Source organism: Bison bison, unplaced genomic scaffold, assembly GCF_000754665.1.
Source record: "Bison bison bison isolate TAMUID 2011002044 unplaced genomic scaffold, Bison_UMD1.0 scf7180017864160, whole genome shotgun sequence".
Lineage (NCBI taxonomy): Eukaryota > Metazoa > Chordata > Mammalia > Artiodactyla > Bovidae > Bison > Bison bison.
In genome coordinates, this window is record NW_011494732.1 from 5,507,442 (window position 1) to 5,524,329 (window position 16,888).

General features: G+C 46.7%; 2 protein-coding genes across 3 annotated transcripts in view; one reads left to right on the forward strand and one right to left on the reverse strand.

The window, feature by feature from the left end:
- Positions 1 to 1,886, forward strand: part of CDK2AP1 (cyclin-dependent kinase 2 associated protein 1) — a 5,758-nt gene extending 3,872 nt beyond the window's left edge. The window contains exon 3 of the mRNA XM_010841298.1: positions 1,067 to 1,886. Coding sequence (XP_010839600.1) covers positions 1,067 to 1,134 — 68 coding nt within the window. The 3' untranslated portion in view covers positions 1,135 to 1,886. The remainder of the gene's footprint in view (positions 1 to 1,066) is intronic.
- A 2,157-nt stretch (positions 1,887 to 4,043) lies between these two features.
- LOC104989586 (chromosome unknown open reading frame, human C12orf65) lies at positions 4,044 to 16,784 on the reverse strand. 2 transcript variants are annotated; one of them, XM_010841299.1, is made up of 4 exons: positions 16,598 to 16,784; positions 13,731 to 13,780; positions 6,158 to 6,458; positions 4,044 to 4,426 (listed from the first exon to the last, which is right to left on the reverse strand). In XM_010841299.1, the coding sequence occupies exons 3-4, from the start codon at positions 6,437 to 6,439 to the stop codon at positions 4,190 to 4,192; spliced, it is 519 nt and encodes a 172-aa protein (XP_010839601.1). In that variant the 5' UTR covers positions 6,440 to 6,458; positions 13,731 to 13,780; positions 16,598 to 16,784; the 3' UTR covers positions 4,044 to 4,189. The 2 variants fall into 2 exon arrangements, with proteins under 2 accessions (XP_010839601.1, XP_010839602.1); XM_010841300.1 differs by lacking the exon at positions 13,731 to 13,780 and having other exon boundaries at positions 16,598 to 16,779.
- Between the last annotated feature and the right edge of the window lie 104 nt (positions 16,785 to 16,888).

Below are 16,888 nucleotides of genomic sequence, written 5' to 3' on the forward strand. Positions count from 1 at the left end.
AATTCAAACTTTAGGGTTTAAGTAGAGACTTGTTGGAACATGGTCACACCCATTGCTTGTGTAATGTCTGGGCCCTGTCATGGTATAATGGCAGAGTGGAGTAGCTGTGATAGTTGGCTGTATGTACGCCCTTCGCTGAAAGTCTTCAGAAGCTCTGGCAAATAAGATTTGTGAGGTGGGGATACCTGAGTGACTTGGGGTGTCATTCCTAGGGCCCTCTCAGGGTCAGCTCTTAGAAGGAATAGATTCTTGGTGTCGATTAAAATGAGGTAAGTGTTTCATGAAGTTTAGTAAAGCCAAAACAAAAACAAAACCGAAACAAACGATAACTCCCAAACCATAGTGATAAAAGATGAGGGGAAAATCACATGGTAGATGGCACCAGTCCCTAGCAGAAAGGATGAAGCAGTGGACCAGGGTGGACTGATTGAGCCTTTGTCTCGTGCCCAGATCTGGGCAGGCTACCTGACACTCCCAAGTCCTTTTTAGAATTTAGGAAAAATAATGGTTTGAAAGCTCCATGGTGGGCTTCCTAGGTGGCACTAGTGGTCAAAAACCTGTCTGCCAATGCAGGAGACAAATAATGTGGGTTCGATTCCTGGGTTGGGACAATCCCCTGGACGATCCCCTGGAGGGTATGGCAAACCTCCAGTATTCTTGCCTGGAGAAACCCATGGACAGGAGCCTTAGAGGACTACAGTCCATAGGGTTGCAAAGAGTCGGACACAACTGAAGCGACTTGGCCTGCAATCTCTGTCACGGGTCCTCACTTAAAGAACTTGGGTGGAGACACTTATTCCTGGCATCTGGATGGTAACATGGTTTGTGTAGCGAGTAATGTCAGGAAAAGAGCTTGCTGGTTTGTCATCTTGAGCATGGGAAGAAATACTTTAAGGGAGATGTGATGAGGAATGTTGGCTTTGAGGGATAGGATGGGGTTTGGGTTGTAGAATGCAGGTCCCACGTTCTCTCCAATCTTAGATTTCTGCAGCTGGTCGTGGAAGGACCGCTCTCCACTCCTGGAGTTGGTGCTGCCCTCTGATGCCCGTCTCTGCTTCTCTTCCAGGCATCATCCATGCCCGAGGATTGGTGCGGGAGTGCCTGGCTGAAACGGAGCGAAACGCCAGGTCCTAGCTGCCTTGTGAGCCTGGAAGGTTTTCCCCTTCTTCCCAGAGGAGAAGTTATGGTTCACCTCCCTTGTTCAGATGAAACTCTTGTTTTCAAAATGGTTAACCAGTTCAGTTTCTCCTCCCCCGCCCTTCCCATGGTTCACTTGGGCTCTGAATCTACAGTCTCTTTAAGATTGAGGAAAGATTTTGAAATTGATTAGGAGTTACATTTGAAATAGTTAGGAACTTCCCAGGTGTTTGTGGTTTTGTTTTCTTTTTTTAAAAGCATTGATTCAAAAGATGCACGTAGAAGTTACCTATCTCACAGCAAACTAGTTTTGACCCTTAAGATACCAGTGTCTGGTTTTCTTTTGAATACATTTATGTTAACCCAGATTGTTCTGTGTTCCTTTTCACAAGCTGATACAACTTCAAGTTTTTTAGTAGTACGGACTTGACAGCACACTTAACCTAGGAGCCAGTCCCCTCGTTGCCATACGGTATAGATTCTGCTTAATGTAACTTCTTTTTTGCTTAAGCATATTTGCATGATTAGTGCTTTTGAAGTCCATTCTAAAATGCACAAGTTATAAATACAGAAGAAAGAGCAACCTCCCAAACCAAACCTAACAAGGACCCCTGAAATTTTTCCTAAGACTGTATGTAGATTTCAGTTCTGCCTTTTCTGAGGGTTGACCCAAACATCTGGAAGAAAATGGAACTGTTTGCGTCTTTGTATTTATTACTTGATGTAATAAAGCTTATTTTCATTAACAGCTTGTATTAAGATGTGGGTTCCTTGAATTCTTGGTGATATTTAAAAAAAAACCAGCTCCTCAGTGAGAGGTGGGAGAGACTTGTCAAAGGGCATTTTCCTACCTGGTCCAGGAAGGTTTGGTGTGACAGTGTCAGTAGGACAACGGGCCAGGGATGGGATGGGATGTGTGGGGTAAATCAAAGGCAAGGATCGGGCGAAGCTGCACAGTGGATGCATCTTCACGACAGCAGGTGTAAGTGAACGCCAGGAAGGAGAGCAAGAGTAGAGGCCGTGTTACTTTTCTCTAGTTGCGGTGCATAGGCTTCTCATTGCGGGGGCTTCACTTCAGGAGCACGGGCTCCAGGGCACAGGGGTTCAGTAGTTGCGGCTCCCGGGCGCTAGAGCACAGGCTCAGTAGTTGTGGCACGTGGGCTTAGTTGCTCCGTGGCATGTGGGATTAGGGGTAGAACCTGTCTCCAGCATCGGCAGGCGGATTCTTCACCAGGGAAGCCCTTGATTCTGCCCTTCCTGAGCTCACCTCCCTTAGGCCATTCCGTGTTTAGGAACTTATCCTGTGAGCATTTTTTTTTTTTCCATATAATGCAGCTACTAAACTCCATCTGGCTACTTACCCTGTTCTCACCAGATGGTAAGAACTATTTGTCCTCGTGCTGGGAAAAGTGGGTTGCCTGGGATGTCCTGAGAACTCATGGGAACCCCAGGAGTGCCTTCCAAAGGGACTTTGAGGTCATCCTTCCTATATTCCTTAGGCACTGATCCCCATGTAATGAGGGCTTACTGTGGTGAGAGGTAAGGCTAAGAGAAGGGATGTGGTCAGTTTTCCAGGTACGAGGCCAGGCCCCAGCCATGATAGCTCTAAAGGCCAGTAGGTGGGTATTAGGGAGCTGGCTTGTCTGCATCTCCTTCATGGACATAAGAAATTCACAAAAATTCAAGAAGGGAGACAGAAATTAAAGCGCCTGTCCCTCTTGTCTGAAGCTCCCCCGAGTTTCCCATCCACTGTTACGGTCTCTCATGTACCATTCCAGATGCTTCTCTTGGCTACCTTCTAAAAGGAGGTTGGAGATCGGAAGGGTCCTGCACATTGTGGGCAGAGGTCCAGAGCCTTGCATGGAGCTAAGCTTCCAAATCAGGCCGCTGCCAGGTGAGAAGAGCCTTACCTGGTTTCCTTACAAGTCATTTTACTGGAATGCGTGCAGTCTGGCTTCCCTCATGACTCAGTTGGTAAACAATCTGCCTGCAATGCAGGAGATCCAGGTTCGATTCCTGGGTCGGGAAGATCCTCTGGAGAAGAAAATGCTAACCCACTCCAGTATTCTTGCCTGGAGAATCCCATGGGTAGAGGAGCCTGGCAGGCTAGTCCATGGAATTCCCAAGAGTTGGACGTGACTTAGCGACTAAACCACCACCACCATGCAGTCTGGTCTTCAGTGAAGAAATGAGGCAGGTCCTGTGTCTGACCGTGGCCTTCTCACCTTATGGTTTTCGTTTCCTTCCTAGTTTTTGCTTAAACTCCAGATGGGTTCTAATAAACCAAGCTAATACCCACGCCTAACCCTCCCCCTCCCCCACCAACAATCTGTAAGGTCAAATCTGGCTTGAGGGATGGTATTAAGCAAATTCACATACCAGGTTTCTGAAACCTCATCTTTCATAAACTTACTACTCGTAGATCCACGTACAGGGAATGATGTGTATATTTCCACAGCAGAGTGGTCACTTGTCAACAGTCTTAAGCTAATGGGGTAAATGGGCAGGTGGGCTACCAACCTGTAAATCTTCCACCATCTTGTTTTCTTTTATTCTCTTAACCTGACATGAAGCTAACGGACATCCACGTGTCAATGATCAGTCCCAGCGGATGACAAGGAGGCACTAAAAATGCTATTGTTTGACTCAATTCTATCATTTTCCCATAAGAAGTCTGTTAGTTTTTTTTTTCTTTCAAAAATACTTTCACTTCTCACTTTTGGTGATAAAATATGATACAGTCACACAAATGTATAGCTTAAAAGGGGATATGCTTCTACTTACCGCCCTGGTCAAGAAAAAGGACTCTGCAGCTGCCCAGGAGGCCCTCCAAGCCTCCTGTCACCATAACCTTTCCTCCCCCACAAAAGCGCCCCTGTTCCTTCTCCAGTAATGACTTCCTTGTGTTTCTTTATAGTTTTATTCTCAGAGTCTAAATCTCTATTCGTGACAGTCTGTCTGCCACTTAGAGAGTTGGCTGTCTCTGGGGCCCGGCACACACGCTCTCCTCTGAAAGCCGCCACCCTGGAGGCCAGTCGGCAGGTTCTTTCAGTCAGAACCTGCAGTCCTCTCCGGGCACATTTTTACTGGATTCCCATTGTTCTTTCAAGAGTTTCTTTTTCTCGAGGGTTTCCTTTGCTCTTTTTTTTCTTTCTTGCTTTCTCTTCTCTGCCTCGCGTTTTTCTCTGCAAACGAGACTGTTTTCGCCATTGTAGAAGATGTCCACTTTCTCTTGCAGGATTCTCCGAGCTAGCTTTCTGTTTTGGTCAACGGATCTGGTCTGGTGGCACTGTAAGAGATGATATTTCATAATGTGAAACTGGTATGTCCTGGGCAGGACCTTGGGAATCATTAGACAACCTCATCCCTTTACAGAGGGGTTGGGCCCACAGGGGCAAAGCCACTTGTCAGGAGTCCCAGCGGTCAGCAGCAGGACAAAGGCCAAGCCCCTTCCTGCCTCTGCCCAGCCCGTGCCCAGTCCCACACCCTGGCTGTTACATGGCTTTCACTGTGACCATGCCAATATTTGGAGTGTTGTTTTGTTTAGAAGTAACAGTAGCCTTCAAAGAAAGTCCCCAGATAATTTTGGAAATGTCAACCAGTATGTCTAAGCAAGCCCTCTTGTGTGTCCCGTTTATAAACTTCTGTCTGAAGGAGGAAAATAGCCTCTTTTGGCATTAGTGGTAAAGAACCTGTCTGGTAATGTAGGAGACGTAAAAGACGTGGGTTCAATGCCTGAGTTGGAAAGATCCCCTGGAGAAAGGAATGGTAACCCACTCCAGTATTCTTGGCTGGAGAATCCCATGGACAGAGGAGCCTGGTAGGCTACAGTCCATAGGGTCGCAAAGAGCTGGACACCACTGTGGTGACTTAGCATGCATGCATGCGCTATTAGTCAACCATGATGTTCATTATGTAACATCTCATAACTGGCGAGTGCCTTGCAAAGCTAATTTATTTGATAAATTCTGTTAAATTAGGGTGAAAAGATAACATTTTGAGCAACTTTGGAGTAAGCTATATGAAACAGGTTAAACAAATTTAACTATGTCAGGTTTCAGAGTTTTATTTGTGGCTCATGAATAACAGTTTTTTTGAGGAGGAAACGAAAAATGATTGAGATTTTAACTAATATGCTCAGAAATATGGCAGCAAAGAACAGCTGTCAGGACCAGACTCTGGGTTTGGTCCGAGTTGACTCTGGCAGCTGGAGGAACCTCTCTGGGCCTCAGGCTCCACCTTATGAGCGTGGGCTTATAAAGATTAAGAGTTAACGTGAATGTGAAGCTCTCAGAACAGGGCCGGCTGGCAACATGCTCACATGATATGTAAGTACTTGCTAATGGTACCACTGGTGTAGGAAAACCCGCCAATCCTCTCTCCACTGCGCCTCGAGGCTTGTGCTGCCTTCAGGGCCCTGGGGCTACGGGACGGACCAGCAGTTCCAGAGCCAGTGAGCCCACTACCAAACCAGGAAACAAGAGAAAGCAGTACACCCTTTCTTAGAGTGCAGCATGTGTTGACGGCTGGCGATGTTCAGATCAGTGGTTGGATTTTTATATTCAGGAGGCTCTGTCGGCCCGTTCTGCTGAGGGTTGACACCAGTTTGCCTCGTTACCTCATTCAGTCCTTCTCCAGAAGGGCAGGTGTCGCTGACATTTACCAAAGGGGGGACAGAGAGACATGGAGGGTGCAGCCATCTGAGTCATCAGCCAGGTGGCTAAGGGCTGAGCCTGCTGGCAGACAGCCTGAGCCTGCTGGCAGACAGCCTGGGCCCGTGGGCTGCTTGGGGGCCCGGAGCCCATGTCAGGGCCACAGACAGAGCCCTCTGCAGCCCAGTGGCTCGACAAGAACTGTGGGGCCTGCCAAGTTCAAGGACAGCAGCAGTAAGAGTACAGCTGCACAGGATCCTGGGAGGGGGCTTCTGGGGCCGGGCCCGAGACCCACAGTCCCCCTACTGCTGGGGGCCACAGCTGTCACTCAGGAGAAATCAGGGGCCCCCGAGACCACCTTCCTCTACCTTGACGACGATGCCCGAGGGCACGTGTCTCAGCACCACGCAGTTGCTTGTTTTGTTGGTTGCCTGGCCCCCTGGACCGTGGCCTTTCACAAACTGCTCTTCAAGCTCACGCTCGTCCAGGGAAAGCAGTGTGGGGTGGTCCTTCTTGCCGGCCGCCTGCACTGGAGTGGCCACCGTTCCTGGGGACAGGAGTGGCAGCTTCTCGCAGAGCCGGAGTCCCCAGGGCACCGGGCACACTCTGGTCAGTGGAGCGGGAAAACGGAACAGACCCGAGGTACTCATGGCGAGGGGCTCTCAGGACCTGAATCAGACAGAGAGGAGAGCCTTCAGCCTTGTCTGCTCTCAAGATTAGATGAACTTCTTCAGGTTCTAAGATCACCTCTTATGCACCAGTTCAAAGGATCACCACCCATCTGGCAGGCAGGGGATTTAGGAAATCCGTGCAGACAGGACAACCGGCCGCACACACATACCTCTCCCTGGCCCTGCATTGTCTATAGTGTTCTCAGCACAGCAGTACATGCCCTGCCAGCTGGTAAATATTTTCTTGTAAAAGGACCAAAAATATCTTCAAAGCACCCAGAGGTGCCGTTTTCTCAGGAAGGAGAGGCTGCGAGTGTGAAATTCAAAAGCACGGGGCTGTAATTTGATGAGGAAATACCCCAAAGGACACCAAGCAAGACTTAGAATCTGAGTCAAGTGACATGATTTAAGTGTGTGAGAATCTCTGAAGTCAAAATGAAAAGACGACAGTATGTGGTGGTCTGTTTTAGAGCTGAGTTTAAACAGTCTGACGCAGTAAATATCACTATCAATCAATGTCCTGATTGTTGTTTTTTAATGTTTCCAGTTTCATGGATTTGAATAGGAACATCTGTTCCCTCAGAAGCACTGCCAATCACAGGATCCAACCAGCACTCATCCTTAGTGCTACCAAATCCACTGATTTTTTATTAAGGTGCCTGTTAGGTTCAAAGTAAAAGGCAAGGGAGAGGGAGGGACATGAGGTCAGAGAGCAAGATGCGGTCTTCACGGAGCTCACAGAATTTCTCCCAGTCAGAGAAGGTGTTCAAGAATGTGAGAGCTGCTGAACGGGAGGTTTCAATAACTACTCAAGATTAGCACACAGCTGAAGTGTCTTAGTTGACAAATGAATGGAGAATAACAGCCATGACGATGTGGTGAGTCCCACAGGCCTCCACTGTTTTTCGAGGGAAGGCAGAAGATCTGAAAGGCATTGTTAATTTTCAGAGGCCTACGTACTCTCCATGTGAACAGGGCAGGGGTGTGTGTCACAACCTTGGCCCGTTTTCTCATTTGAAAAATGCAGAATAAGCCCTCTTCACTGGGGCCGCTCCGGTGGCTCAGCGGTAAAGAATCTGATTGCAAGGCAGGAGCCACAGGTTTGATCCCTGGGTAGGGACGAGCCCCTGGAGGAGGGCATGACAACGCACTCCAGTATTCTTGCCTGGAGAATTCCATGGACAGAGGAGCCTGGTGGGCTACGGTCCATAGGGTTGCAAAGGCCGACATGACTGAAGCAACTTGGCACGCATGCAAGCCCTCTCCATGCAACCCACATAGGTTTTGAGTGAACTCAGAGAAAAGAGTAGTATTCTGGAAAGGGCTTCGTTGATACTCCTGAAGGTATGAGACTGGTTTTTAGCAAAATCACCCAGGTGGATTTGGGGAAGTACAAATGTGCCCCTCACTTAAATACTTCTTGATCGAGGATTCTGTAGACACTGAAAAGAGATGTAGAGTTGTTTTTTTTTAATCGTAGTTGCTTTATGTCTTCCTCTAACAACTGCTTCTTGTGAGGCTCTAGACAGCTTCTTTTACCACTTGAAACCTTGTACATTCTAGCTCATGGCAACTGGTCTCTAGCACAGGTAGGAACTGGAGTTTACCTAAACCAACTTCTTCAGCCAAAAGTACTTAAGGTCTACCAAGTTATTTTTCACTGGGTTTCTCTTGGCTCATTTGCCTTTCACCCACCAGAAGTTCTGATGGCTGACGTCCTCTGGGCCCCACATGATCTCTGGTGACCTTATGGCAGAAACATGCTAGTGGGTGTGGCTTCCTTGCAAATATGTGCATTTTCTAAAATCTAAGTGCCTATCTTAGTTATCAGTACAGATGCCTTGGGTTGTTTCCAGAATGAATACAGTATTCTTCATCTCTATGGAAAATAAATACAATGAAATATACTTTTCAGTCTTTAGGCCAGTGCTAGTTTTCAATCTTGTAACTGACACTATGGTGCAAACCAATGGTCCACAGTCTTTTTTGGCAGACAGTTGTCTTCGTGGAAGACAATTATTCTATAGACCACAGGGGTGGAGAATGGTTTCAGGATGATTCACATTTATTGTGCACTTTATTTCTATTATTATTACATCAGCTCCACCTCAGATCATCAGGCCTTAGATTCCGGAGGTTGGGGCATGTGGGCGTGCTCAGTCGCTTGTCATGTTCAACTCTTTGCGACCCTAAAGGCTGTAGTGGGCCAGGCTCCTCTGTCCATGTGATTCTCCAGTCAAGAATACTGGAGTGAGTTGCCATGCCCTCCTCCAGGGGATCTTCCCGACCCAGGGATCCAACCCGTATCTCCTGCGGCTCCTGCAATGCAGGCGGATTCTTTACCGCTGAGCCACCAGGGAGGCCCCTGGGAGGTTGGGAACCTCTGGTCTAAACTCATATCTTCTTTGTGAAAAGTACAATGTTCCGTCAGTCCCAGTGGGTGATAATTAAGGTGGTGTTGGTTCATAAGATGCTCCGGGGCTACCAGGGGAGGTATTCTGAAACAAGAGTATGCCAGTGAAAGTGGTGCTTTAAAAATGGGTTCTGTTTATTGTGTGAAATATGTCAGAAGCATCCTCAGGAAAAGATGAACGATAAAGCCTTTCTCTGCCGTCTCTACAACAAAGAATCCGCTCCCCTATAAATGACTGAGTGAGACCAAGTCGATGTCCACAATTTCCTTCCCCTTATTTCTGCTTTCAGTCTACAGAACAGAATTCCTTTGTGTATTAGTGTCTGGTCCCTGGATTAGGTTCATGGAACAGGAGCCCAGTGCCTCTCCTGGGGCTGCCCTTCCGTTAGGCAATCTGACCAGGCAGGATGGAGGTAGAATACAGTGTGGCCACAAAGGAAAGGAAAGAGGTCTGAGATAGGGCGAAACTCCCAGACAAAGGGTAGAGAGGAGGAGAGCACTTTTATCAGCTGCTTTGTCGCCAGGTCGATGTGCTTCAAGTCTACCTTTCTGTCCTAGTTTAGAGCTGACACACACAGGAAGGTCTCCCACCCGACTGGAGTTCACGAAGGTCCCCAGTGTTCAGTTACTGGCTGCTTTGTCTAACAGCTAATTCCAACGGCCAATCGGATGATTCCAAATACTTTGAGTATCTCCTGGAGCTCTGGCTGGACTCCAAAAATGGCTAAAAATGACAAACACACCCGTGGCTCCACTTCCCTGAAGCTCGGGGAAGAAGACAGATTGGATTTCAGTTTTTGTGATACCCACAGAGCAACCCAAAGTCTTTGGGGAACAATAAAAGCAGCTCAAATTAGCTCATCCTGACATTAAAAAAAAAAAAAGTAACAAGCAGTGTGAGTAAGGGGAAACCGGCAGTCGAAACAGCAAGCCCTGATTCCTTCCTGTTGGTGTGAGCCTCAGGCCTGGGTGGGGTCTCCACCCTGACTCCCCTCCACTCTGCTTTTCCCTGGAGGGCGGCTTCTGCGCTAGACAGCTGACTGCAATTTAGGTTAAAGCCGTGCTCTCTCACTTGGTCAAGCTGGAGATAAGAGGGCAGATGCCTTTACAACAGGGAACATTAATTTGCTCCATGAATATTTTCAGCATCTACTATATGCCTCAATGGGTCTGAGACTGCAGCATAAAATGGAAATGGAGACGTCTGTAAGTAAGGTATGTGCCAGAGCCTAGCATGGACGAGATGCCAGAGAGCAGTGGTTCTCAGACTTCATCACTGTGCCCCTGTCACCCGGAAGGCTGGTTATCAGGACTTCGAAGCTGCATCCTAGAAGGTGCCTTTGTTCCTGATAGGAGCCGGCAGAGTCCCTCCTCTGGCTTACTCGATCAGCCCAAACCAAGACAGACACCCAGCTCAGGGGTGGCATGCTCTGCTCTGGAATGTGGCCTGTGATTGGAGCACACACAGACTTTAAACAAGAGGCAGCGAGGTGAGGCTTGTTTCACCAATGGCTCAAAAGCTCTGGAGAGTGGTAAGGGGAGGTTACTACCTGTGCATCTTAGACACAGAGAAGGTATTTGAAATCTGGAAGGCTCAGGATTAGCTCTGGATCCACCTTCTGGATGCCATTTGCCTACCATTCACTGATGATGTTTTAGAAAGGTAGAGTACTAGTTTCCTCTTAGACACAACTTCTTAGTGTATCAACCTTGTGGGAATCATCCAAACTAAGCAAAGGAACAGGTGTGGAGATTCACTGAAATGGGGTGCTTTAGCAAAGATGGGGCTTCTCAGGTGGCTCAGTGGTAAAGTATTGGCCTGCCAAGCAGGAGATGCAGGTTCGATCCCTGGGTCAGGAAGATCCCCTGGAGAAAATGGCAACTGACTCCAGTATTCTTGCCATGGAGAATCTCATGGACAGAGGAGCCTGGAGGGCTACAGTCCATGGGATCGCAAAGAGTCGGATACGACTGAGTGACTAAACGACAACAATAGGAAAGGTGATAGTTCACACTTTCATGGCTCTAACTTTCATGCACAAATTCTTTAGGGATCCTGTTAAATAGGATGCAGCTCATTAGGTCTGGGGTGGGGCTTGACTAGTGACTAGTGAAGTCACTCAGTCGTGTCTGACTCTTTGCGACCCCATGGACTGTAGCCTACCAGGCTCCTCTGTCCATGGGATTTTCCAGGCAAGAGTGCTGGAGTGGGTTGCCATTTCCTTCTCCAGGGGATCTTCCCAACACAGGGATCGAACCTGGGTCTCCCGCATTGTAAGCAGATGCTTTTACCCTGGAGCCACCAGGGAAGTCCCCCACAGGGGTGGGGCTTGAGACCCTGCCTTTCTAACCAGCTCTCAGGTAAGGTGGCTGCTGCCTGCAGTTCTGGCTCTTAGGATTATATGACTGCTGGGTAAGAGTCTTAGGATCGTGTTGACAATGATGGAGGTGGAGAAGGTGGAAAGGGAAGGAACAGGCAAGAGAGGAAAGACATTTGGAGAAAAGAATGAAATAAATGTCGAGTTGAGCAAAAAGAGCAGGTGAAATGGTCACGAGGGGATTGAGAAACTGGGTCATCTGAAAAAAAGAACACCAAAAATGTTGCTTCTATTGCATTAATGTTCTAGAACAGCAATGTATAACAGAAATACAGCACAAGCCACGTGTGAAATTCTAAATTTTCTAAGCCACACTAAAAAGAGTAAATAGCAACTGATGAAGTAAATTTCAATATACTTTACTTAATCCAGTACATCCCAAATATACTTAGGTCAACATGTGATCACTATAAAAATTATTGAGATTTCCTTTTTATATGAGGTCTGCACAATCTGAGGTGTGGCCACGCTCATAGCACATGTTGGTCTGGACTAGCCATGAGTGCTCACGGCTACTGTAGTGGCTAAGGGAGTTCTGGAGTCTTCCAATCAGTGTGGTCCATGGAGCAGCAGCGCCACCGAGAGCTTGTTGGGTCTGAAGAATCTCAGGTCCCACCCCAGGCCTTCTACATGAGAACCCGCGTTTTCATAAGATCCTCAAGTGATTCAGCAGCACATTCAAGTTTGAGAAGCAAAGGACACAGGAATTAGCAAGTTCTTCCAGCTGCTTTTCAGAGCTTGTTGTCTCTTATGTTGGTAATATTTCAGAAGTTGAGGCCAGAATGCAGCAGGGCTGTTTACCTGCTTAGTCATGGTCTTGTTTCCCCTTCCTGAAGGAGATAAACTAGATCTCAAAAACAATGATCTCATCAAGGGTGAAGAACCAAATTCATTGAGCTTTTAAAAAGACAAAATGGCCAGCTGATGGCACCAGAAGCTAAGTGAGAGGATTTTCTGAGAAATGCTTAATAATAATCTATAGTTTGAAAGTGTGTTTGGGGGACTTCCCTGGTGGTCGTGATTAAGAATCCACCTTGCAATGCAGGAGACGTGGGCTTGATCCCTGGTCTGGGAATTAAGATCCCACCTGCCATGACGCAACTAAGCCCACACCACAACTAACTAGAGGGTCTGTGTGATGCAGAAAAAGATTCTGTATGACTCAAGGAAGATCCTGTGTGCTGAAACTAAGATAAGACCTGACGCTGCCAATCCATAAGTAAATACATTTGAAAAAAACCCAAAAGTGTGTTTTGGTGTTCCCTGCCAAATGGGAGTAAAGAGAAAGTACCCTTCCTTTCCCTTTCACATCCAGCTCAAGCTTCTGTTCCAATTACCTGAAATCCTCATGAAGAAGTGAAGTGAAAGTCGCTCAGTCACGTCCAACTCTTTGCAACCCAATCGACTGGAGCCCGCCAGGCTCCTCTGTCCATGGAATTCTCCAGGCAAGAATATTGGAGTGGGTTGCCATGCCCTTCTCCAGGGGATCTTCCCCATCCAGGGATCAAACCCAGGTCTCCAGCATCACAGGCAGATTCTTTACAGTTTGAGTTACCTGGGAAACCCAAATCCTCATGAAGGCTGGAACACATCCCCAAACAGAACCCCAGGGAACCGTGGCTCAGGCTTGACACAGACCCTGTCACTTCCTAGGCTGGGGGTTCTCCACTGAAGAGAAAGCACCGTCCAGCCACAGTAAGTGTTTCCAGAGAACTATTCCTCAAAAAAAAAAAAAAAAAAGCACAATGGACTGAGCAGGAAAGGACAACAGAGCTGTCAAAAGGACAGAGCTGACGACAGAGGACAAGAGAATAAGGAGACCACTCCTGAGTTTGGTTTAAATTCAATAGGCTTACTGCTGCCCAGTTCTAGAGACAACTAATAAAGTAGATAAAGAGAAAAGCTTTCAATTCATACAATACCAACAGCCCATTCAGTTTTTTTTAAACAGAAAACGTTGAATCCACAATTACACCTTTCCTATTTGGGTGCATCACTGTGATTTTCTTCTATTTATGGCGCCTAACAGAACTCTGTTATTTATCAACTATGCTATCAAAATAAGACAGACACATAAAAAAGCAGCAATGATTACACTCCACATTTTTCTCGAAAAGTTGCAAAGACTCTATTAATGATGCCTTGTATTTGTTTAGGATGTCTGTTTTCAAACCACATTCAAATACATTATTGTATGTCATACAAATAAAAGATGAGATGCATACTATGTGGAATATTTCAGGAAGACTTATTTTCGAAGAACATTCCATTTTCTTAAACTAAATTTGTCCTTCCCAACCCTTGTTTCTTAACCTTTCATAACATCTCCAGATTTGTTCTTCCCCAAGCTCCTTAAAGAGTATTAGCTCATTTTCAATTTCCTCTTGACCCTTTCTCTCCATTATTTGTCCCTACTACTGACTACTGCTCTGTAGTCAGTGTGACCTGAGTCAGTGTCTCAACGCCATGATTTACTCACTGTGCAGCTCTGGCCATGTTTCCAAATCTGTAAAATGGAGGTTATACCACCTAGGAAGAGAACAAAAAATTGCACAGGTCGCCATAGATTTAAAGCACTTAGTGGTGCTCCAAAGCACACAAAGCTCAGCAACCTCTGGCTGACAAAACACAAGCCCAGTCTGCAAACGGATTATTTCATGGACTTACGTTTTAAAAGCTCAGAGAAAAGATATCTAGAACATGACCTGCAAACTATTTTACTTGGTATGGTCCAATTTTAGAAATACTTGGGGACCATGCGATCATCAAAGACTCGCTGTTTGGTGAGGTCATAATTGTGGTCTATGAAATCAAGTGCCAGAGAGGTAATTATGATGCAGAGAATACAGCCTGACTTCCCAGCTGGTTTCAAAGTGAAAGATAAAAACTACCTTCATCAAAGCAAGTCCTGCTTTAAATATACAGATATTTAGGAATTATCTGATATAGTAAGAAAAATTATGAGGGGTAGGAAAGGTAAAAAAAAAAATGTACACCTGATATTAAATACACCATATTTAAATGTACACCTGATCATTTATTTTCATGTCCAGTGGTTTTAGTTTTAGAGTTCCTCATTTTTCCTGTGGGGGACAGCCCTCCCCAACCCCCATCAATGACAAGCTGTTTGGATATAAGAATTACTGACACCAAGTAACACCCTGGTTAATAGACATTAAATGCCTCAAGCAGTTAACAGCCAGTATTACTGAATAGCTTAATCTTATCCCAATCAAGGAGCTCCACTCAAAACTGTCATTTGAAGCCTTCATGGCAAAAGAGGAATACTTCAGCAATGCATGCTCAGTCGTTCCGTTGTGTCTGACTCTTTGTGACCCCATGGACTGTAGCCCGCCAGGCTTCTCTGTCCATGGGATTATCCCAGCAAGAATACTGGAGTGGGTTGCCATTTCCTCTTCCAGGAGATCTTCCCAACCCAAGGATTGAACCCACATTTCCTGTGGCTCCTGCATTGGCAGGTGGATTCATTACCACTGAGCCACCTGGGAAGCCCCACTTGAGCAATATGATGTTATAATAAAGTCATATGGTAATCACACTCTTATAAAGCCATAAAATATTAGTGTAAGCTTACACACAAGTAATGCAAAATCTCCAGTATGAGGAGAGGGAGGTTAAATTAGATGAATAGTTACTGGGCTTCCCTGGTGTCTCAGATGGTAAAGAATCCACCTGCGATGCAGGAAACCTGGGTTCTATCCTTGGGTTGGGAAGATCCCCTAGGGGAGGGCATGGCAACCCACTCCAGGATTCTTACCTGGAGAATCCCCACGGACAGAGGAGCCTGGCGGGCTACAGTCTATGGGATAGAAAAGAGTTGGACACAACTGAGTCACTAAGCACAGCACACACGGCACATACTTGTATTTCTAAAGCCTTCTCTTCCCTAGTTATTTTTATAAAGCTTCTTTTTAGTCCAATTAGTCAAAAGCAATTTCCACTCTGAATTTGTAAAAATTTAGACTCCTTCAAAGAGGTTAAATTAAGAAATAAGGTGTGAGTACCTTTACCAAAATATTTCATATCAGTTGGTTAACAAGATAACTTGGTTAATCAGAATACTAGCTCCTGAACATGTTGGCTTACTAATTAATAACAGATTAATAGGTTCTTTGAAACTTACCTAAAATCACACTGCCAAAAACAAACGCACTGAAACTAAACAAAATCCATCTGATTCTGTATCGAAAAGCCATGCTCTCCTGCCTAGTGCATGATTAGGAACTAATATCCAGTACTCGATGTTGGGGTTAACATTTTTCTTGAAGGAAACACACCTCCCTTTGCCTGGAGCTGTCCCAGGAATCCACTCTCCCTTTCTTGTGTTAGTGCAAGATTCTATAGTATCTCAATTATAGATTTTTAACCAACTGAAATTAGCGGTAAAACTGCTTTTTGTTTTGTTTTTTGATGGACTTGAAATAGACATTGAAAATAGAGCCGTGTGCTTAAAAGTAATTTGATTTAGTCTAAGTATTAAACACAGTACTGATTGATGGATTAACACAATTGGGAGGAGGATTTGATTTATTTACGTTTGAGATCTTCCATACACTGATAAGATTTTGGAGAGAATGAATTTTTACTGTTGAGACAAAATTGTTAGGTGTTTTTACAAGGCTCTGACCAGATGAAACGCCTCTTGGCAGATTTGTTATTCCAAAGGCAAATAACATCTGCTCCTGGCTTCTGCATCCTGCATCCTTCTACTCCTGCATCCTGGCTTCTCAGGCACACCTAAGGACAGGGCTAGCGATGAGCCTTTACTGGGGGTTCAGGACACTTAGAGGTAAATCTAAGAGCTGGAAGTACTTTAAAGTACTTTCGTCTGAAAAACGCAGACTAAACACTGCGTATGAGATGGGCTGGGGGGGCCCACGGGAAGGGACGTGGGTTCTCTGTGGTCCTTCGAAAGGCTTGGCAGGAGCAAAACCCTCACAATGCCTAAAACAGGCCCAGCTGCATGATCATAGCTACCCAAGGCTCCGCCGAACAAGTAAATGAGCATCGATCCATTTGCCCTCCGGCTTCGGTGGAACTGTTTTCCCCATAACGGTGGGCTCTCGTCCTCGCCCGCCCCCCAAGTCCGTGAAGAGCCCAGTGCTGACCCCCCACCAGCCTAAGGTAAATCAGATCCAGGGACAATTTAGTTCAGGTGTACGGGCCGGCTTCATCTCACCGCCAGTGGGGCCTCCAGGTCAATGGGCGGCGCGACTCGGTCGCAAAACAGGGAAATTCAGGGATTCCAGCTCCCAATCCTCTCTCCAGAGCCCCTGATGATCGTGGGCAACCGTGTGGATGCCGAGCTTCTCCACAGACGCTTACCTGACCTCAGGAATGGCCTTCCGCCCCCAGTGTTCTAGAGAACCGAAATCACCTCAGGAGCGGGATCGCTAACTCGCTTCCCGGTCTGCGCACGCGCGGCTCTCCAGCCGCAGCTGCCCTCAGGCCTGAGAGCTCCCCCGTCTTACCTATTGCGCATGCGGGAAGCTAAGTAGTCTTTCCCGCGTGGCTGCCGTAGGTTCCCAGAGAGCCAATCAGAGGAGAGGACTTGACAGCAGGCCCCGCCCCTCTCGTTTCCCCGGCGGCTGACCTTCGTCTCTGGTGGGAGCCGGG